Source organism: Danio rerio, chromosome 25, assembly GCF_052040795.2.
Source record: "Danio rerio strain M-AB ecotype USA chromosome 25, GRCz13ab, whole genome shotgun sequence".
NCBI lineage: Eukaryota > Metazoa > Chordata > Actinopteri > Cypriniformes > Danionidae > Danio > Danio rerio.
In genome coordinates, this window is record NC_141045.1 from 24,851,262 (window position 1) to 24,875,000 (window position 23,739).

At 35.4% G+C, this 23,739-nt stretch overlaps 2 protein-coding genes across 4 annotated transcripts in view; both read right to left on the reverse strand.

The window, feature by feature from the left end:
- LOC147837707 (uncharacterized) overlaps positions 1–23,739 on the reverse strand; it is an 838,558-nt gene that overhangs the window by 134,804 nt on the left and 680,015 nt on the right. The gene's annotated exons all lie outside the window — the stretch shown is intronic.
- nap1l4a (nucleosome assembly protein 1-like 4a) overlaps positions 21,576–23,739 on the reverse strand; it is a 28,012-nt gene continuing 25,848 nt past the window's right edge. Inside the window, exon 14 of one of the 3 annotated variants that reach the window (XM_087310459.1) lies at positions 21,576–22,520. In XM_087310459.1, coding sequence (XP_087166585.1) covers positions 22,485–22,520 — 36 coding nt within the window. In that variant the 3' untranslated portion in view covers positions 21,576–22,484. 3 annotated transcript variants of the gene reach the window in all.

A 23,739-nucleotide genomic window follows, 5' to 3' on the forward strand; every position in this document is an offset into this window, starting at 1 on the left:
GCAGAATGAAAAACTATATACCTTGGCATAGCTGAAACTAAAGAGTTTCCTTGTTCTCATGCAAATGCAGTAAGTGTAAAATCCCTGGGAAAACAGGCCAATGCAAACTAAACACTGACTCTAGCATTACTCAGGAAATCATTAATATGAACGCCCCCAGCAGCATATGATTGGCCACAATGTTTACTTGTAAGATTATAACAATTATATATTTTTCCACAATTTTCAACATTTAACAAAGCTTTGTATTTGGGACTGTTTTTAAAAACAAACTAAAAAAAAAAAGGATAGACATTAGGTTTGGGGTAGGGCTGAGCGAAATGGCAAAAGATAATGATAAAAATTTTTCCAAAATTTCTACTCCATAAAAACGAAAACAGGTCTGGAGTACCATTCTCTATTAGTAAGTTAAAAACCATCTGGATGTGGTCTTAGGGGCCGATCACACCAGACACGAGAATTGTGCGTGCTACCTATGTGCCCTGTGTGCCTCGTATTTTAACCACCTGCTACGCCATGCGTTTGCAAGCATGTTACATCAGTCTTTTTCATTCTCCAATCAAATGAAAGCCAAGGTGGGGTTTCCGTTGAGGTGTCTGTAGTGTTTGTGTTGTCAAGACAACTAACTAGACCTTTGAAGATGGAGGAGAGACTTGTGGTTGCTGTTTTGAGTTATCTGGTGCTGTATGAGTTCACAAACCTTGAATATCACAATATTCATTCATTCCTTTCTTTTCTTTTCTGCTTAGTTGATTTATCAACCTAGGGTCCCCAGAGCAGAATGAAACTGCCAACTTATCCAGCTATTTTATGCAGCAGATGCCCTTCCAGCTGCAACGCATCATTCTTAATCACACATTCTTATACACACACATACACGACACTACAGATAATTTAGCTATATTCACCTAAATTATTAATTCACCTATAGCGCATTTCTGTGGACTTGTGGGGGAAACCGGGGCACCTGGAGGAAACCTACATGAACGTGGGGAGAACATATAAACTCTACACAGAAATGCCAACTGACCCAGCCAAGACTCGAACCAGCAACCTTCTTGCTGTGAGGCGAGAGCGCACCACGCTTCTTTTTTTCTTGTCAACAAAAAAGGCAGTGTGGTGCCTCACATTTTGGAACATAAAAGCACGTTCAGTGTGATCGGCCCCTTAGGGCACATCCCAAACATAAACTGTAAACAATATTCAAAATTAACTTAGCACTGGTGTTCCCAATTTCAAAAATTCAGGAGCACCCACCAGCATCACTATTATTACTACCATATATATTAATGTTTTTATTTTATATTCAACACGATCTTACAGTAATTCATAAATTTTTGGTGGCTAATTCATATGAATTTGTACAATCTCATTCCTACAATTTTGTTCAATTTGCTAATCCGTCAATGACGTTGGGTTTTGCGATGGGGTTTGGTGCCACACCTTCTTTTTAACCTTTCTGTTGTGCTGTGATTTACAACTTAAAACACTCATAAATATTGTGTCAAGGCCTTATGATATCCTCCACACTCTGCATTTGAACATATAAAAGTAATGATCGCCTCTTTCATTGAGTTTTGAGTGTTTTAATCAATCTTGTTACACCTGTGGTGTTCCCGATCAAAAGTGGACGCCATAGTAAATGAATGGGTATTTAGACAATATTCATCTATCAGACAGAAAACATCCCCATACACATCACCTCAACTCACTTACTCATACATTTCAGACTGATCAATGTCTTTTGCAGGTTCACATCTCTTTTTATGCACTTATGTGCCAATCCTACAACCTGATCTCACAAGGAAGCGTAACTATTTTACGTTTTGTCAGTTTAGTGGCTAATTCGTACAAATTCAGTCATACAAAAATGTGCATGGCATCCAAATAAGTAAATTGTACTAAATTGTATAAATAAAATCGTACAAATTCATACGGATTAACCACTAAATCAATAAGTTGTGAATTGTAATTGGATTGCATTGGATCCTCCAATGTGAATCAACTTCCTGATAAAACAATGCATCATATTTTCACACACACTAGACAAGTGTCTGTTATGTGAGCCCATCTGTGTGTGTGTGTGTGTGTGTGTTGCTTTTTTCTTTCTTTCTTTGCTTCTTTCTTTCTTTCAATCTTTGTTCAGCCTATCTCTGGGCCTAACAGGAGCACATTTAGCTTAGCATCAATTATTTTATTAGATTAGACATTAGCATCTTGCTCAAAAAGGACCAAAGTATAACTAGTGCTAGTTCGGTGTCCATGCTCACCGTCTATACCTTCAGTCACTATTCCCTATATTAGTACACTAATATAGTCCAATTGAAGCATTGAATGAAAATTCAAGCACTCAGTAAACAGGAAAGGATACTGTTTTGTTTGTGCTTTGCTGGCTGATAAATCATGCAGATGGTCTTTGGTCAGACCCTGTGATAGTCATTTTAGCGAGCTGTCTATTAGTAACAAAACAAAGTATTTGGATTTCTGTCATCTATCGTTCAATTTTCTAAACATTTTCAGTGTCTATTTGTAATTTTACTGCAGTTATTTTATGTCTAATTCTATAAATTGATGTTACACACTACTTTGAGACATTGTTCACAGCTATAGAAAATTTAATAAAAATTTGGTGGTGAAAAATGTTTTTTGTGCTAATATAAGAGCAGTTTTGACCAGGAACACTAAGTAAGTAAGTAAGTAAGTAAGGGTAAGGGTGTGAACAAGACACAAGGGTTAAAATAAAATTTTTTGTATGACTGGACTTGAACAAATTAGCCATTAAACGGACAAAATGTAAAATAGTTATGTTTGCTTGTGAGATTAGGCTGGTATATTTGAAAACACCACCAATCAGGACTAGGCATGGACTGGTTTAACCAACATAGGCTCATTCTGAATACATAGCCAGAAGTATGTATGGCTGCATTTAATCTTTAAACTAACACTACAGGGTGACGCTATGACGAAGTTTCTTTTCGCGCTTACCTCTGTATGGACGCTTTCCCGCTGTTACTAGTTTGTCCTGTAGCTCGCCATGTTCGTTGGTGGACTTGAGATGCAGAGAGGAGTTGACCACATAACGGGGTTGGAGTCTCGTAAGGACGATTCCAGAAAGCAGGTAAAACAAAAGCCAAAAAAATAAAATAAACAAGTAAATAACAGGGTGAGAATGTGGTAAAATCTGAAAACGTGGTGAAAATCTGACGAGGGCCTTTTTTTCTGGCTTGTTTTCTTAAAACTGTCGGTTGCGTTTAATGAAGTGGGTGGATAGGTGCTTTTAAAAACAGTATTGGTTGGGTTTAGGGAAGGAGGAAGGTATGTCAGTCAATCAGTCGACAGTGGCTTCTGGATTTATCTGAGAAAAGCAGACTCGAAAGGCACTCGAAGAGAGATTTGACATCTCAAAAAGTGTATTTGTGAGAACAAAAGCTGAAAAAAAAAAACTTAGCTCCAGAGACGTATTTGGCTCTCTCCAGAAATGTATATAGTAGTACATTTTCAGAATGAGCCTGTGTTGGGTTTAAGATTTTGACAGTATGATAACCTTGAATACAAATATCATGGTTTCACTATCTAAAATATGTTGTTTCTAAATGTTTGGGTAAAACAGTTTTTTAACAGTAAGCATATCAGGCTAAATAATTAAAATAAATCTTTGACCATAGTTTCAAAAACACAAACTTATTTACAACTTAAAAAGGCATCTTTGGATATCTTTATTTTCCTTGAAAATACAATAAGCCACTGCTCTTTTCAGGTCCAAAGCATGCGTGCATAAAAGACATCTAATGTATTTGGTGCATTCTATGTCACATAAAAAAAAGAATAAAAAAGTAACATGTCCTTTGCAACCAAGTACTTAATCCAGTTTAATATCTTGCATATAAACTAGATCAAATCTGCTACGCCCTTCACAAAATACCTGCTAATTCATGTCAGGCCTTAGTAAAATGCAAAAAACACACAATTCATATACCTTACATAATGTCATTCAAATGAATCAAAGAACTGATACTTTGCATAATAAAATATTTAAAAGAGTTTCATGCAGACAATAAAACAAATTATTTAGAAAGATGTATTTGTGTTGTTGTTTTTCTACTTTTTATATTTTACAATCTAAACTGGTCATTCATACTTGGCATCTTACATAACAAAGAGCGATGACATTGAGGGATGGTTAAATAAGCAGTGATAGGTGAAAGATCTAAGCTGGTTTCATTTTATTCCCAGGTAGGAGTGATTTATGAACCAGCTTTAGGAAGACATCTAATCCCTGGTTAAACCTAGAAAGCCTGTTCCTTGAATTGTATTGCCGTAAAGAGACTGGCAAGCAAGTAATACTTCACTATTGTTTCAATGTGAACATAAATAAGCCCTAACATCTTCAGGAATGAGCTAACATAACCATACAACATTTATCTGAGATTATCGCTCAGCAAGTGTCCTTACGAGTAATTTTAGCTTCAGTCATTCATTAGGCATGTGCAGATATTATGTAAGATTAATTATTTGGCTTCCAAGAAAAAAAATGTAAGTTTTATTAACTAAAGTTTGATTCACACAAAAATAAAAGTCTACTTTTTATTCAAAACAAACAAAAGCACAAACAATTATGTTATTAAACTTTTAAAATTATTTCTTCATTCTTCATAGAATGTTTTAACAATTTAAAACTATATTTATTATATATTATAGCGGTACATAAAGCCAATTTAAAGCAAAACAGGTGTAGGGCTTTACGGTATTGGAGGTAAATTAAATGTATTGTTTGCATGTGATATTAATTCATTTATTCATTTTTTTTTCGACTTAGTCCCTTTATTTATCAGGGGTCGCCACAGAGGAATGAACCACCAACTTATCCAGTACTTTTTTTATGCAGCAAATTCCCTTCCAGCTGCAATTCAACACTGGGAAACACTCACACTCTTGCACACACACACTACAGCCAATTTAGTGTATCCAATATATCTGTATCGCATGTCTTTGGACTGTGGGGGTAACCGGATCATCAGGAGGAAACCCACACAAACACGGGGAGAACAAGCAAACTACGCACAGAAATGCTAAATGACCCAGCTGGGGATCGAACCAAACGATCTTTTTGCTGTGAGGCGATTCTGCTTCTCACTGCGCCACTTAGCTGCCTGCCTGTGATATCAATACTGAAATTAAATATGTTCAAAACAATCATACTTTTTGTCAAAAATTGTATTCATTCATTAATTTTTCTTTGGCTTTGTCCCTTCATTCATCAGGGGTCACTTATGGAACAAGTGAGCTATCTTTATCCCACCAGAGTCCCATATTTTGCTCACAGGCATGAATAAATGGCAAACTCTGCATAAACAGATTAGTCTTTTGAAGGTTAATGGCATTTTTTTTTTCACTCAATAAAATTAAAAGAGCGATATGACATGCTGCATAAACCTGCATTAAAGGACCATAAGATGAACAAAGGCCTGAAAAATGATACACAATTGTATTGCCTAGTAAGCTATTTTATTGGGGGAAAAAATTGGTCCCACTTTATATTAAGTGGCCTTAACTAATATGTACTTACATAGGAGTTAATAGCTTGTTACAATGTACTTATTGTGTAAATACATGTATTTACTGTGTAATTAAGCTTGATTAAATACATGTATGTAATTACATCTGTAATTAACTTTTGTAATTACATTTGTAAATACACTGCTGACCATCCCTTACACCTTAACCCACCCTTAAACCTACCCATGCCACCAAACATGTCCATAACCCAACCTCTATTCCAACTCAAAAGCACCACAAGTGTTTTCAAATACATTATAAACACAGTAAGTACATTGTATTTATTTTTTGTATGTAAGTACATAGTAGTTAGGGACACTTAATATAAAGTGGGACCAAAAGATTATCTTACATGAAGCAGAGCAGCACTTTAGTGTGAGCTTCAGTAAAGCTCAGGCCGATTCTGCAATCAGAGGCTAATCTATTACCTACCTAATATAGAGCTCATACTCTCCACTATGTATATTTTGAAGTCAGGTATGCATCTTTTGAACTTTGATTTATCTTTGAGAATTTGATGTCTTGTATTGATTGATTATGAATTAGCATAATACACATTTACCTGATTGTTCTCATTTATCTTGTATTATTTACTCTAGTAGATTCTGTTCATAACACCAGAAGCCCCTGTACAGGTTAGTAACAGACTAAAACATGTTAGACGGAGCAGCGTAGCAAACTATAGGATGTTCTTAGAGCTCTGACTAACACATTGGCATTAATTCAAGTATACCTAATAAAGGCTAATAATGAGTTTTTTTCTATTTAGAACAACAGAGTACACCAATCAAAAGGTGGTTGGACCTTTATCTCTTAACTTATAATGCTGTTTAAATCATTTGGAGATTATTCAAAGTAACTAATAGTTTAGGTAAATTGGTCTGCTTGATTCTATATTAATGATTATGGTATGATTAAAATGATTAAATAGTTTCATTTCAATTTAGTAGATAGCAGATCTATGGGGACTATACAACAAAGTATATTAAAATAAGTAAGTAGTGTTCTACCTTTTTAGAATAGTGGTTAATCTCCACTGTTTAATGACCAAGACTGACATGCTTCTGTTTCACTCAGTCGATACAAGCCTGCTGGGTTATACACTGTAAAACCCAACAGTCAATTTTATCAAATGAAAGGAGTGTAGTTAATTCAGAATTGACTGAAAGTTAATTCCACTCATTTGAAAACAGTTTTGAACTTAGTGTTGAAGGTAATGAGTTAATTAAATATCTCATTAATTCAACGTAAATGGAGGAAGTTCACAGTACTCATATAGATTAGTTTTTTTTTTGTTTTTTTTTTACTCAAATGGTTTGTAGCAATCAGTTTTCTCAAACTGTTTGAGTTGCCTTAACTTACTGGGTTTTACAGTACTCATTGGTTTGAGTTCTCTTCATTTATTGGGCTTTACTGCACTCAAATTGCTTCATTTACTCAAATAAATTAAGTTCAAAGAACTCATTGGGATTAGTTTTTGAACTTAAATGGTTTGTTGCAATCGGTTTCCTCAAATGGTTTAAGTTACTTTAACTTTTCGAACGAACTTCCCCCCACGGCCAAAAGATCCAGAATTTGTCCTTTTTATTATCTAATGTAATTTATATTATATAATACATTTATTAATTAATTAATATGATATATTTATATTCAATACATATAAATATATTGTAATAAATTGCAATTTAAAATCACTCTGGCCACAATAATCTGACGCGAGTCAATTGACAACCCACTAAGTGGTAACATTTGAATCTTTGATGCAACATCCATACTGACTAATGTTATGGGTCGAAAAGAACAAGAAGGCAGAAAAGGCATTGAACATATGTTCAAAAAGACTGCCAAACAGGGTAAGGCAAAAGTTACTTCCTAACAGATGAAAATCTGCTCCTATCCATGAGGTTCTAGGCTAAACGGCTGCGTTAGCCGGGATGTCCTATTGTTATTGACTTGTCCAGTACATGACCTCCCTTTCCCTATTTTTTGACAATATTTTTTTAAATAAATGTCCGACAAAGGCTTTAATGGCAAGCGGAGTCTTCAGCTGTCAGATGTCACTTCACAGCAAAAGGCGCTAATCCCATCACGTCTGTGTTTGAGGCTGTTTGGTCACTTCATTCGTTTTATTCTGATCGGATATAAATCAAATCGCTCAAACCACTTCAGAAGGTGGTTTGGGATGCATTCCAGATGAAACTGGACAGGTATAATAATTTTTTAGACAAAATGAATATAAGCAAAATCAATTTTGACCTGGAGAAAATCTGACCTACTCCTGAAACACATGTAGGTGCACTTTTACAGCCAAAATTCTATTAAAAACATGTATAAGCATAAACGTGTTTTAACTTTTCAGGCCTGTAGCCAGGGGGGTTCGGGTGGTTCAGAAGACCCATCCTCTCACTGACAAAGGTCCAAAATTTGTCCCATACATTAGCTCATTTGTCCTGTTTTGACTGCTATGCCATCATAAATAATTAAAATAATCCATCAAAAAAGGCTTTACGATCAAACGGAATCATTTGTCGGCTGTTGCTTTCGTGGGTCTACTAAAATCTGATGTAAGAAAAGTCATCTTTCACTACTGTATTGTTTTTCAGCAGAGAAAACTAAATCTTTGACCTTATTTCTGAAATAAAAATGAGCAATAAAAACGTGTGAAGCACCAGAAGCGAACCATATTAAATTTATTTGAATATATTTTGGCTATTTTAATATCCAGGAATTATTAAATGTGCTTTTTTTTACCAAAAAGGCTAAAAGAAAAATTCTGAGGAATTCATTATTATTGTATTATCATTATTTTCCCAGAGATGGGTTGCGGCTGGAAGGGCATACACTGCGTAAAAACTTGCTGGATAAGTTGGCGGTTCATTACGCTGTGGCGACCCCGGATTAATAAAGGGACGACAAGAAAATGAATGAATGAATGAATGTATTATTATTATTATCATTATTATTTATTATTAAAATGGCCAAATTGTGACTGAGGGCAGTTGAATGTGCTGGCCAGTTTGTTTGTTTTTTGTCTAATAAATGATAGTAGGCTACAGTTTTTTTTTACACTAAAACTATAACAGAATGCTATTTTTTCCTAATTTAATATGATGTAATGAACTTGTACTTTAAAAAGTCTTGTTTCAATTTTTTTATAGCAATTTTTTGGGAAATATTTTTAGTACATAAAAAAGTGTGATTATGATGACATCTGACTAGCTAATCCAGCAAAAAATGTCAGTAAAATCCAGTATTTAAATTTTGTAGTTAAATAAAGACTGAGGCCTATAACTGCAAATGGTCCACTTTTTGAGAAAAAAAGGACCACCCCTTTCACTAGGCTGGCTACGGGCCTGTAGATATTCTAAACCACCTCATATTAAAATTGGAGTCAGATCTTTAACATTGTGCACTAGAAAGACCAAACCTTCATCCACCAGAAGACACTGTCATTGGACTAACTGGCTCGACCTTACAGGAACTATTTCATTAAAAAATACATCTATATAATACATAGTAAACTATCATAATCAGTTTCAACACTAAAACACTTCGACCCTTCCTCAGCCTGGATGTTCACATTTAATCCCAGGTAATCCTGTACAACAATGTGCCCCTGGATGGAGACCAAAAAATCCCTAAGATAATCAGACAGAAGTTTGTTATGTTCGAAATCTGTGAGAACACACTGTACACAGTAGTAATGTATTTTTACACTCAGTGATGGTAACTGTCAGCAGAGATAAAACAGCGTCACTCGCAGCAGCTGTGTGCGATAACACAGTGGGATGAAGATTTACATAAACTACCAGACGGAGTCAACATGAATGACTGCAATATCATTTTTCATAACAAAGATCTTAATAGCACTTTCTGTATTACAGCGCAGCCATTTCCCATTTAATATTAGCACAGTTAGAGATACGGCGCCTTCTTGCATTATCAGACATCTCATGGAACAATACAGCACTTATTTTGGTGCCGCCAATCTATGAGAGAGAACACAAATCTCTCTGTTAAGCTCTAGTGAGGGATGTTTCCGCTGTGGGACATTAGAAAGCCTCACATAAGAGGGTCTGTGGTTCCAGAGAAGAGTGGTCAGGCATATCAGGCAGCCATAAAAGGCAAGTTTGGCAACAGAGGCAGCTGGGGAAGAACGTAAGGCTCTCTGTCAAGTGTGACTTGAAGGAAAGTTTTAGACTTGAAGGTCTCAAGTTTGTGGTGTTAAGCCGCTGAGGACAAACACATAAAACTCAAAGACAAACAAAAGGGTTTGGGGGACTTGAGAATGCGATGTGGTCCGCTTTGAATTAGTAAGGTACACACAGTGATTCCATTATAAAAAATAAAAAAAATAAATAGGATAAGGTAGTGGCGCAGTAGGTAGTGCTGTCGCCTCACAGTAAGAAGGTTGCTGGTTCAAACCTCAGCTCAGTTGGCGTTTCTGTGTGGAGTTTGCATGTTCTCCCTGCCTTTGTGTGGGTTTCCTCCGGGTGCTCCGGTTTCCCCCACAGTCCAAAGACATGCGGAACAGGTGAATTGGGTTGGCTAAATTGTCCGTAGTGTATGAGTGTGTGTGTGAATGTGTTTGTGTGGATGTTTCCCAGAGATGGGTTGCTGCTGGAAGGCTATCCGCTGTGTAAAAAACTTGCTGGATAAGTTGGTGGTTCATTTCGCTGTGGCCACCCCGGATTAATAAAAGGACTAAGCCGACAAGAAAATGAATGAATGTATGAAAAAATAAATAAAATGTTTGATATTCAATCAAATAAAATAAAAAAGTCAATGAACGAGAAGATAACACACTCAGGATGACTAATCATCTTGAATAAAATAGTCTAAATTCATTCACTCCTTTATTTTCTTTTTCGGCTTACTCTCCTTATTAATCTGGGTTCACCACAGCGGAATGAACCGCCAACTTATCCAGCAAATGTTTTACACAGCTAATGCTCTTCCAGCTGCAACCCATCCCTGGGAAACATTCATAAACACTTATTCACACACATACACTACAAATAATTTTAGCTTACCCAATTCACCTGTACTTCATGTCTTTGGACTGTGGGGGGAACTGGAGCACCCAGAGGAAACCAACGCAAACACAGGGAGAACATGCTGTCCACATTGATAAATAACTTAAACATTTTTAATAGCAATTGGCTTTTTTATTAACCCTTATTGTATTGACAATAATATTTTTCAAAACAATGAACATAATAAAACAGGGCTTTAATTAGCCTATAACACCATTACATTTAAGCCAGCTAGTATAAAAATACGTATTCAATAAAAAGAATAATATCAATTAAAAATGGACCGTATTTTTGTGAGTGTTTATCCAAGTAATAATTTAGAAAAAAAAAACTTTGGTTGGAAACAAGTTACATTTTGAAAGTTAAAAAGCTTGATGTATTGAACATGATTTATAAATACAAAACTTTGTAACTGAGCTTTATTAGGCTTATTGTATGTCCATCTAACTGTATAAAGTGTTATGGAAATAAAGGTCACAGTTCCTCCTGAGTTGGGTTGTGGATTTGTGTAACTTGTAATTATACTCAAGAAGTGAAGATTATTTATAAACTAATTTCGAGAGAATCACATGCTAATGATTGCTAGCGGCTGGATCTGCAATATCCAATTCACATTGCATCCAATCAGACGACTCCTAAACTACTACAAATACCCTGGGTTACATTCCACTGCGATCTTCATTTTGTAGAATCATCTCTAGTTCCAGGCTTTACCAAACCAGCAGACGTTTCTGTGTGGAGTTTTCACTTTCTCCCCGAGCTCATAGACATGCTCCTAATAGTGTTCTCCCAAGAGCAATCACTTACTGTTCACTGGTTACTACAGCAGGGGAGTTTTCAAGATCTACCTAAGCTCAAACTCCCCTCCCGCCTTGCAACCGGAGGGAGCCCTGGGCTCGAGGATCTTATGAGCTCAGGGCTCTCTCTCCTGGGACAGCATGCCAAACAAGCTTTATAATCAATCATCAGCTAAGTGTGAACTTTTGAAATGGCAAAAAGAGATGTATTTATAGTTTCGGTTTTAACCACATATATTAATGTATGGAAACACATGGGGTAATTTGGTGGCTCAGTGGCTCACTGTCGCCTTACAGCAAGTAGGTTGCTGGTTGAAGTCCCGGCTGTTTGGAGTTTGGTGCTCCGATTTCCCCCACAGTTCAAAGAGATGCGCTATAGGTGAAATGGGTAAATAAAATTGGCCATAGTGTATGTGTGTGTAAATATGAGTGTGTATGGGGTTTCCCTGTACTGGGTTGCAGGTGGAATGGCATGTGCTGCGTAAAAATTATGCTGGAATACTTTTTGATTTAGTGACTAATTTGTATGAATTTGTTCGATCTAATTTGTACAATTTAGTACAATTTGCTCATCACCCAATGACAGTTGGGTTTAGGGGTGAGTTTGGGTGCCTTCTTTTTAAAATCGTATATTTTCATACGACTGAACTCGTACGTATTCATACGAGTTAGCCACTAAACTGACAAAACATAAAATACTTACGTTTTCTGGTGAGATCAGGCTGATTTGTTAATGTGACCTGTAAGGAAACTGGTGACCAGTCAACTGTTCATTTAAGTTCCGATGTGTTATTGTATTGTATTGTATTGTATTTATTTATTTATTTTTCTTTTTTATTTCTTCCTTTAAAAAAAGAGAAATAAAAAATATGTATAAAAAAAGAGGTAGGGGAAAAATGCTGAATTTTGCTAACGACAGTGCCACATATTTGACATCAGTAAATAGTGTGCAAGCTTTTTATGTTACTAGGCAACCAATGTATCAACTGTCTTGGAGCTGGAATGGATAAAACGACAAAAACACAAAGTTTTCAATTCATTCACAGAGGATTAGCATCAACACTCGTGTAGAACATTATGGTTAATTGCTATATGAATAAATTGAAAACGCTGCATCCATGGAGTTCGCAACGTGCACTAGTGACGTCATGATGATGTGTTCATCTGTCGTAGTTTCTATCCCAACCCATTCACACAGTTTCAAGGAGCTAAGCAGAGCTGAGCCTGGTCAGTACCTGGATGGGAGACCACCTGGGAACACTAGGTTGCTGTTGGAAGAGTTGTTAGAGAGGCCAGCCTGGGGTGCTCAACCTGTGGTCTGTGTGAGTCCTAATGCCCCAGTAAAAGTGAAGGGGACACTACACTGTCAGTGGGCGCCATCTTTCGGATAAGACGTTAAACCGAGGTCCTGACTCTCTGTGGTTATTAAAAATCCCATGGCACTTCTCGTGAAAAGAGCAAGGGTGTAACCCCGGTGTCCAGGCTAAAGTCCCTCTATCGGCCCTTACAATCATGGCCTCCCTATCATCCCCATCCACCGAATTGGCTCTATCACTGTCTCTCCATTACACCAATAGCTGGTGTGTGATAAGGTGTGGTAAGCGCACTGGCGCCGTTGTCCTGTGGCTTCCGTCGCATCATCGAAGTGGATGCTGCACACTGGTGGTATTGTGGAGAGACCCCCCCTTCATGATTGTAAAGCGCTTTGAATTTATGGCCATACACAATAAATGTTCTATATACATACACATTACATTTTTACTTTACACTTTCAAGGGTCAAGCGGAAGGTGGAGTACAAATAATATTGAGATTAAGCCTAAGATCTAAGTGAAATGACATGAATAAACATTCATTGCACACTTAATGTATACTCAGCAGTTTACATGTGTTTGTTGCCTCAATACAAACATATGTGACAAATTTAATAACATACATGTTAAACTAACAAAAGATACATTCAAATGGACCCTTTTTCTCTTTGGGGTAGAGCTGAATAAATTTTTCATATGTATACCCCACGTTTTGTGGTCAAGCATGGCTGCTTGCTTCATAAAACTGGTCCATTTTAGCCTGCCTGCTTCTCTCTTTTTCAAAATAAAACTCCCAAATGCATAGTATGTTTAATATAAGTTTAGATGTACTTATAAATAAAGGGAAATAATTATAATTTTTGTAATTTCTCTGACAAACAGCCAATCAAACATGCGTATATTAATAATACTGTGTGGATTGTCATCTATGTGAGTTTTGTTTTGATTGGCTGGAATTTTACAACCATAGGATTTACATGAGAACAAGGAAACAATGATGACTGAGACTCACGGTTTGTGATTTCCTTATGCTGAACACATATTTTATTAGGTTCAGAAATTTATATTTATATATATATATATATATATATATATATATATATATATATATATATATATATATATATATATATTGAAACTAAATTATTAAGTCCCATTTTTTGTACCTATTTATAGAACCTACTCGGGACAGCGAAAGTGGCATTATAATTTGAGAAAATTTGAGAGGGGCAGAAAGAAAGAGTGTTTATATGTATCTGATGGGAGGGAGACGAGACCACAATGGCCATGACATTTGAAGCTGTGGGGGAGTCAGAACTTTCTCCAAGCCAACAGACAACACTAAATAAGAGATTCTTTGTTCTGTATTCATATGAAGTTTTTCAGTCTATATTAGACACTACAATATAGTGAAAGATTTAGTGTCTTTTGAGTATAAAAAAAGTGGTAACAATACCATGTAATGTTTCTAAGCAAGTTGCCAAATTCGTGTAAACTACAAAACACTTTTTTGGTGAAAACTGTAAAAAATGCTGGGATCCACACAATTACTAAATGTTGCCCCAACACAAATTGATTTATTTAACCTATTTGTTTTTACAAAATTTAAGTACATTAAACATAAAACTATTAAGTTTTCAAAAAACGACTCAAGAATTGTATTAATTTTGCTCATTTTAAGTAAGTACTTTACATATGTGCAAAACTGAGTAGGATAAACTTTTTATTCGATAACAAAAGATGATCATAAACTGCGATGAAAACACTTTTACTGAACAAGTTCCAGTATGCACAATAAAAAAAGATCATGTGATTTTGTTATGAGATCATGTGATGATAAAAATCTGTGTGAATAGATAAACCAGCAGGCTGAGCACATCGTAAAACATCTGAAATGTTATTTTGGTCATTCTAAAATGCCTTAACTATTTCAGTATTAGTTATTATAATAACTATATTATAATATAATAATAATGACTATATTAAAATTTAATAATAATAACTATATTATTATAAAAACTAATAACTAATATTATTAGTTATTATATTATTAATGACCTCCCGAACTTTCAAGAGCGTCTGTGCTCCGCATCTCATGCATTCAAACACCACCATGCATTCATTCCGTGTCGGCCTAGTGTAAGGCGCAAGTTATTTATTAAATGAAGAAAAATTCACGTAGCCTCTCCTACCACAGTAAATTTTGTTTTTACTTTTTAATATTTGCCGGCGGTTAATCAGGAAGTGACGATTTTGTTCTCCTTGACTCATTGGATGGAATGGAAACGCTACTTTATTTGCACGCCTTTTATGCGCATAAATTTAATTTGCATTATTGGATGGAAACATAGCTATTGACTTGAAATTTTCTCAGAATGTTGGTAACAATCAAAGAAATCCATATATGTAAAGAAAACAAATCTAATTAGTTTACAAATTAAGTTATGTATAGGGCCAGATGGAATCTGCGGGCCTTTTTAGCTATTTCTGCACAGAATTTAGTAAAAAATCTGCGGATTTATGTGGACTGATTTTGGGGATGTCATTACTAAATACCTAATATATAAAATAAAAATAATATCTTTAATAACTTTTATTTAATGTTTACAATGCAAATCCAATTAGATCCACTTAATTTGTAATTAAAGCAGGTTTTTCATATAAATATTTAAATAAAGATAAAAACAATACTTTACAAACTGTATTTCTAAAAAAAAAATCATACGAACATTTTCATATTTGTTAATAATATTAGTGAACTTAATTTAAATACTGAATAAATATAAATTAACACATTTACAAGTGAATAAATAGACTCATGATGGGCTAAACATTTGCAGATTTCTGCGTGTGCAGATTCCGTGTGGGTCTGGTTATGTGAAATAAAATAAAATGACGCAGGAAAAAAGAATTGAACACATGGTAAAAGAGAGGTTTTAGAAAGGCAGTTAAAGCCCAGACAGCAGCTGAACTTTCACAGTAGTTCTGTAGCAACCTTCTGCCCTTCATCAACGTAAATTAATATTTGCTTCTTCAATGCAACATCTACATTTACAGGATGATGAAGATGAAAGTAGGGTGGACTTTTCAGCAAGACAATGATCCAAAACACAGCCAAGGAAACTCTCAAATGCTTTCAGAGAAAGAAAATCAAGCTGTGGAATGGCCCAGCCAATCACCTGACTTGAATCCAATAGAGAATATAAAATAAGGATTAGATTTGATAGAAAAGACCCACAGAACTATCAAGAGTTTTACACTGTTGAGGTCTGTGACAACTGAGCAATTCATGTGAATTCATTCTCCATATAAGAGGCATCTTGAAGCTGCCATCACCAAAATCCTTTTATATAAAGTATTACGTACATTTTAGTAGTTCTGTACTTTCTCCTTGTGTCATTTCATTGATACTACACATCTCATTTTTTTCAGATTTTTTTGTTTTGTTTTATTTCTATGTTTGTTTTGTTTGGATTTTTACCTAAATTTGGTTCAAATTCATGATAACAGCTCCTTTAGAAATTTTATTCCCAGGAAAATAACACGGTGATACTTATTTTCCCCGCTGTAATTGCTTTAATGCTCTTAAGTATCACCAAACTGCAATGCTAATAATGTCATTCCAACCATGCCACGATGATAAAAAGCAGCAGTCAGTCGTGCAGAAGAATTCTGCCCATACCACTTTAAGTATAACAAGATTTGAAGATAATTTTGAGCAACCTCACAAACTGCTGAAGGAAACCAGAGCAAGAGGTGTGGAAGTGGGAATGATACCACACAGAACCCATCCCGCTTTAGCTGGATTACACACTTGAAAAAATACTAAGAGAATGCCAGGAAGTATGTCACACAAGTCAGTGTAATCGTGGAGAGCCGGCGTTCATGACCGCAGAACCAAAACTGTCAGTGTTGAGATTCCTCACATAGCTGAAGGTTTCTGGAATCTGGTTTGGTTAGAGATCAGTTTCCCACTATAATTTCCTTCTAATTATGCGGACAAAGTAATTACATCTTTCTGTGGTCAATTCAAGTGTTACATTTCTGCAAAATAGGACAAAAAATTAGCTTGATAAGGTTTGGAAAGTATCAATGTGACATTTACATGTAATAAAATGTATTAATATTTTCATAGGAACATGTGATCTGTATTTGTCTGAGCAAAACATCGTGTCTGGATTCTAAGGGGTTGAATGTGGTTTTCAAAACACAGATGTGATTGTTGGGTTGCTTTTGTCCTGTTTGATTTTAGTCTGCTTGTAGGTCTATACACTCAAAAAATGAATAATGATGAAGTTTATCATTCACTGCTTAGTGAGTTTTTATTTTTTATTTTAATTTTTTTATTGTCAGATTCCTTAGAATCAATCTGTTAAAATTAAATACAAACCAGATTTAATTAAAGATATGAATATGGTATAAACATACAGTCTCTAGCTGTAGAAAGTAGCAGATACAATTAGTTAAATTCTAGGAGATTTGGTTGACTTAATATTTAGGGCCAAGTTTGACTCCATACTCACAAAACATTCAATTCAATTAAATTCATGTTTTTTATAGCACTTTTACAATGTAGAGTGTGTCATAGCAGCTTCAAATAAAAGATCATAGTAAATTAAAACAGTGTAGTTCAGCTTTCAGAGTTTAGGTCATTACTGCAGTGCAAATGTCTAGTTACTTTTATATTTATATATTTCAGGGTTTTCCGTGTTCAAAATGAGTTGGAGGTGGTATCCCAATCATTACATTAATGGGACTTAAATGCATTTTGCATTATTCTTGTAATCATATTAAAACCATTATCTTTTTTAAAAGGCAACATTAAATGTAATTAAATACAACCAGTGATTGAGCATCACTTGGGTTCTGACGGTAGTTGCCTGCCAGAGTTTTATCAAAAGTCAGAGGTGGTACATTTGATGAAGGTAATCATTGCATATTTCTCTATGCACTGCAGTGCAAGTATCTAAAGTTATTTATATTTACATTAGTGCAGAGCAATTGTTCACTCAAACTGTTCTGTGATATATGTTTAAATGATTATGTTGAAAATTAATGTTTATTATATTGACAACTTTATATTCCGGCAGCGCAGGCAACAACATATAAATTATCTACAGTGTGTGTACTCTTTAATCTTTAGCTCAAGCTTTTACTAATGGGCAGAGGGCAAGCCATTGTATAAATCTGGTTGATGCTCGCTGTAATAGAAAGAGATGATGACTGTCCATCTTGTGTTGCTTCATGATGCTCAGTGCGGACCCTCAGCCATGCCATGGACGGTGTCTCCCTCACAGTTGCGCTTACTCTGGACACGTTACTCTGTATGTTGTAGGATGCAAGTTGTAAACCTAAATCAGATTTAATGCAAGTAGATGTATAAAACAGAAAGAAATGTATTAGCTTTTGCTTATAAACACTTGTAACACATTTGTTTCAGTTTGTTATTTCCCTATTACATGACACTAGAATGTTTAGTCTGTGTATACACACACACACACACACACACACACACACACACACACATATTAACTATACTGCAATTTTTTTGATAGTTAATACTACAGTATGTTGCTGCATTCATTAACAGAAAGTTGTAACTACTACAATATTAATTCATTTTCTTTTCGGTTTAGTCCCTTTAAGGACTACAATATGTACAGTATAATACAATTTACTATAGTATGGTAAAAACGTAATATTTAATATAACATACAATTACAACTTGTTACTTGTTTCCTCTGGGTTAAATTGTAGTACATCACTTTTAATCGTACTTTTAGAGCTGTAAAACACCAAAAGCAGCATCGAAGCAATCTCCTTTCAGTCACTCCACCTCCTCACGGAGACTTGTAAGCCTCATCCGGTACATTAATCTTCTGCCGTGGGTTGTAAAACTGAACAATAATGATGTTACAGATGCCGGGCATCCACTGGCACAGGACCCTCATCAATGTAAGGGTAAATTTCCGTTTTCTTTGCCATGCTCTGAATGCATTTAGGTTCCGCCGCTATAAGATTTCACTGTAGAAGGCGTTATACGGAAGTAGAGTGACTGACTTATATTCTACCGGAAACACGTCAGCAGAATTCGTGCATAGAGTCAATTAAAAAGTGCAGTTTGATACCCAGTGGTTGAACTAGGTATTGCACTCATAGATCAAAACACATTTTCACTCCGCTCCTCTGACGATTCCATGCAAGCACAGGCTTGCCCATTGCCCACTCATCTCTGTGAGGCCCACTCAGGGTGAGGACTATAAATGGATACAAAAATCTATAACCTTTAATCTAATAAAAACTTTGTGGCATGTGCTACAACATTCAATAGAGTGAGAGAGATGAAAGTCTTCTCTACAGGTGGTTTTTCAAGTCCACTCACCTGTGTGAGGCACGCTCATTTTGGGCACTATAAAAGCATTCAATTTATAAACTTTAATCTAATAAATATGAAAAATAAAAACATCCTATATCACAACCTTTAATAGTATTATGCTGCATTCACACCAGATGTGGAATAAGGGTCAAGCGTGAGAGATTTATATGTTAAGTCAATGCAAAGACGCAAATAGACACCCTGCGGCATGATCAAACTGGGCTTGTCTTGGTCAAAACCACAGCTGAAAGCTTCCATCATCCAGGTACAGTTTCTGGAGGAGTTCATGAACTCACAGAGCTGCTGCACCTCTGAAAGGTTCTAGGGGACTTAGACACGGCTCCAAACTAATCAACTTAGATTTTTTAGCCTTCAGAAAGCACAAACACAATTATTTTCTTAATAATATCCATCTTAGCCATTTAGCAATGAAGCTACAGTCACCGTGCAGACTGAAGCCCTGTTTTTGATGCGAATCCGCGTCTATTGTGAAGTGAATTTCACTCGCGATTGAAGCAAGTTAACTCAAAATGTTTATGCGTTCATTTATGTGTGAGTATCAAGATTTATCTGTGCATGTCACGTCTGGTATAAACAGCATCACAGAAATAAAAAAGTGTTTTCTACAGGTGGTTTGTCAAGCCCACTTACCTGTTTGAGGCAGACTTTAGTTTGGAAATTATACATGTTTAACAAAAATCTACAACCTTTAATCTAATAAAAATGAATAAAAAAATTGTGGCATGTGCCACAACATTTAATACAGTGCGAGACAGATAAAAGCATTTTCTACAGGTGCTTTGTCAAGCCCACCAACCTGTGTAAGAAACTTAGTTTGGGCACTAAATATGCTTAAAAAAATCTATAACTTTTTAATCTGGTATCTTTTCCCACTACATTAAATAGATTGTCAGAATGATTAAAGTGTTTACTACAGGTGGTCTGGCATACCCTCTCACCTGAGGAATACTCACTTTGGGCACTATAAATGCATGAAAAAACTATAACCTTTAACCTAATAAAAAATAAAAACTTTGTGACATGTCCAACAACATTTAATAGAGTGCGAGAGATATAAAAGATTGTTTTGCAGAGGTGGTTTGTTGAGCCCACTCATCTGTGAGAAAAGCACTCAGTTAGGACACTAAAATGCTTAAAAAATCCTAATAAAAATAAAAGCTTTGTGGCATACTTCACAACATTTATTAAGAGTACGAGAGATATGAAAATGTTTTCTACAGGTGGTTTGTCAAGCCCACTCATCTCTGAGAGGCATACTCAGTTTGGGCACTATACATGCTTTAAAAATCTAAATCCTTTAATCTAATAAAAAATAAAAAAGTTGTGGCATGTCCTTCAACATTTAATAGAGTGTGACAGATATGAAAATTTGTTTTCCAGAGGTGGTTTGTCAAGCCCACTCACCTGTGTGAGGAGCACTCAGTTTGGAGACTAAAAATGCTTAAATAAATCTATAACATTTAATCGAATAAAAAGTTAGAACAATTAAAAAAAAAGAAAAAAAAGAAAAATATTGTGGCATCTTGTCCCGCAACATTTAATAGATTGTCAGAGTGATTACTACATGAGGTTTGTCAACCCCACTCACCTGTTTGAGGCACACTAATTTTGAGTAATATAAATGCTTAAATATTAACATTTAATCTAATAAAAATAAAACCTTTGTGGCATGTCTTACAACACTTAATAGAGTGCGAAAGATATGAAAACGTTTTCTACAGGTGGTTTGTCAAGCCCACTCAACCTTTAATAAAAATGCATTAAAAAATCTAAAACCTTTAATCTAATAAAAAATTATATTTAAATTATTGTGTGGCATCATGTCCCATTTAATATTGTCTGAAAGATAAAAATGTTTTCTACAGGTGGTTTGTCAAGCCCACTCACCTGTATGAGGAGCACTCAGTTTGGACACTAAAAAATGCTTAAAAAAATCCATAACATTTAATTGAATAAAAGAAAAGTTATAACAATAAAAATAAAAAATAAAAACATTGTGGCATCTTGTCCTGCAACATTTAATAGATTGTCAGAGTGATTACTACATGAGGTTTGCCAACCCCACTCACCTGTGTGAGGCACACTAATTTTTAGCAATATAAATGCTTAAATATTAACATTTAATCTAATAAAAATAAAACCTTTGTGGCATGTCTTACAACATTTAATAGAGTGCGAAAGATATGAAAACGTTTTCTACAGGTGGTTTGTCAAGCCCACTAACCCTTTAATAAAAATGCATTAAAAAAAATCTAAAACCTTTAATCTAATAAAAATGATATTTAAAAAATTGTGTGGCATCATGTCCCATTTAATATTGCCTGAAAGATAAAAATGTTTTCTACAGGTGGTTTGTCAAGCCCACTCACCTTTGAAAGGAACACCCAATTTGAGCACTATAAATGAATAAAAAAACCTACAACATTTAATCTAATAAGAAATATATAAACAATAACAACAAAACAAAAAAACAAGACTTTGTGGCATCATGTCCCACAACATTTAATATAATATTTTTGTCTATTTTGTACAAAATGGAAACAATGTTGCATTACAACCCGAAAAAGTTCCAGATAAGGCTAAGGCTTGCACACAGTTCAAAATAGAGGAGGATAGACCCGCTGTTAACATTCTTAATACTGTAATAGATGAAACTCTGTGCATGAATCGAGCAACTCGACACGTAATCACATGGCGAAATAAAATATGGTAGAAATCCTGTGTCAACGTGCATGGCATGGATATGCAGTACGTCACATAGGTATTTGGGAATTCAATGACACCCAACCCTAAATTCAAACCATAAGTATTCTATTACCATAATCCACATCGTTCAGCTTCCAGTTTCAAAACACTTCTTAACTAAACTGTAACAGTGAAACTGGAAATTTCAGCGAATGTCAAATTCATAAACGCAGCAGGTTCAAATTGTTGGCAAAGAAAAACCCTGAGTGATGCTACACTGGACGCCATTTGGGAGGTCATATCATCTAGGGAGTGTCCAAGAACCTGCTATGTTGCAAAAATGGTAATGGTTGCATATGAATGTTAAGAATTCAAAATACAAGGGGTGTCTTTGCTTGCCCTCACTCACACACCAGCTCCAGACAAACATTTTGAACATAGAAACTTCTTCCGAAAGAAAATCATTACATTACACGTTTTGTCGGCTAGATTTCAGAGTGTGATATCACACGTCTTATGAACGAAAACACTGAGGTCATCTCTGTAAAAAGTAAACAGTACAGAAAACATGCATTTTCTAAACAGCGTTTGGTTTCCTATTGCATTAGTGTTGCGAGTCCACGAGGAAATTAGGTTTGCATCCACACCGTCTAATTGGCTGACAGCAGCCGAGTTGTGCCATGGCTGTCTGTTCTTGAGTCTTACTGCTGTTTGCACTCTGCAGGAGGAGGGTCTTTCTGGAAGAACAGAACGAAGAGAGAGAGAGAAATGTCACAAGGAATGATGTTTTATGCATTGAGGAATCCTCAGTAATGATAGTCTGGTTCACAATACATGCTTGTTTGGTGAAGTTAAAGTGTGTCATTTCTTGAATCAAGTGTTACTACAAAAAAAGAGAGAGTAGTCAGCAAGTAAGCCTACATCCAAATCAATTTATTAAAAAAAAAATTTCACCGCAAAAAAAAAAAAAAAATTCTTCCCCAATAATTTTCTTACTCTCAAGCCATCCTCTATGTTTTTTTCTATCAGATGAATTCAGTCGGCTTATTTTAAATTTTATCCTGGCTCTTCCATGCTGCATAATTGTGTTGGATAGTGGCTTTTATTTTGAAGCTTCCAAAAGAGCATAAATCTATCATAAAATGGACCCAACATTATTTAAAAAAATAAGAATTATGTTTGTAACAAAAATGCAATACTTTGCTTAATAAGACATGCACTAAGCCCTAGCAGCGTATCTGTTATTCTGTTGAAAGCTTTAAAATAAAAGTCACTATGCAACACCATTATATTGCAGGGAAGAGCCAGGATTACATTTAAAACTACTCCCGACTGTATTTACCTCACAGAAAAAGAAGTCATAAACAGAAGGGATGGCTTGAGGGTAAGTTTTTTTTTTTTTTTTTTTTTAAAGGTCTTGTGAGTATTAAATAGGGGTTTTAACTGTTAGTATTAGGGCTGGGCGATATGGGCAAAAAATCATATTCTGGTTTTGGGCAAAAAATCATATCCTGGTATTTTTAGGAGGCATGACGATATACGATGCATTTCCAGTATCCATCAGTGATGGGTCGTTCTTGAATGATTCGTTAATTTTGAACAAATCTTTTGTATGATTGAGGGAGTGAATCATTCGAGCATGCCCACATTTGTCCAAGTGGAGCTTGCTTGCTACCTTGGAGTGGTCTGTTTCGCGCAGAATGCACACGTGTGGCTTTAGACCATATCGATATGAACGATATTGGACAACACCGAATCGCGTTGGAGAATCATATCGATATATCCCCAAACACGATATACCACCCAGCCCTAGTTAATAATAGTATTGTTAGTTTTTCAGATATCGATTAGCTAGTGTGCTTCAAAACCAGTTGTGATGTAAAACTGATACAAACATTGTAGTTTGTCACTTTCGCCTGAATGGATCAATAGCTGTTTCCATCCAAAAAGGCGAAT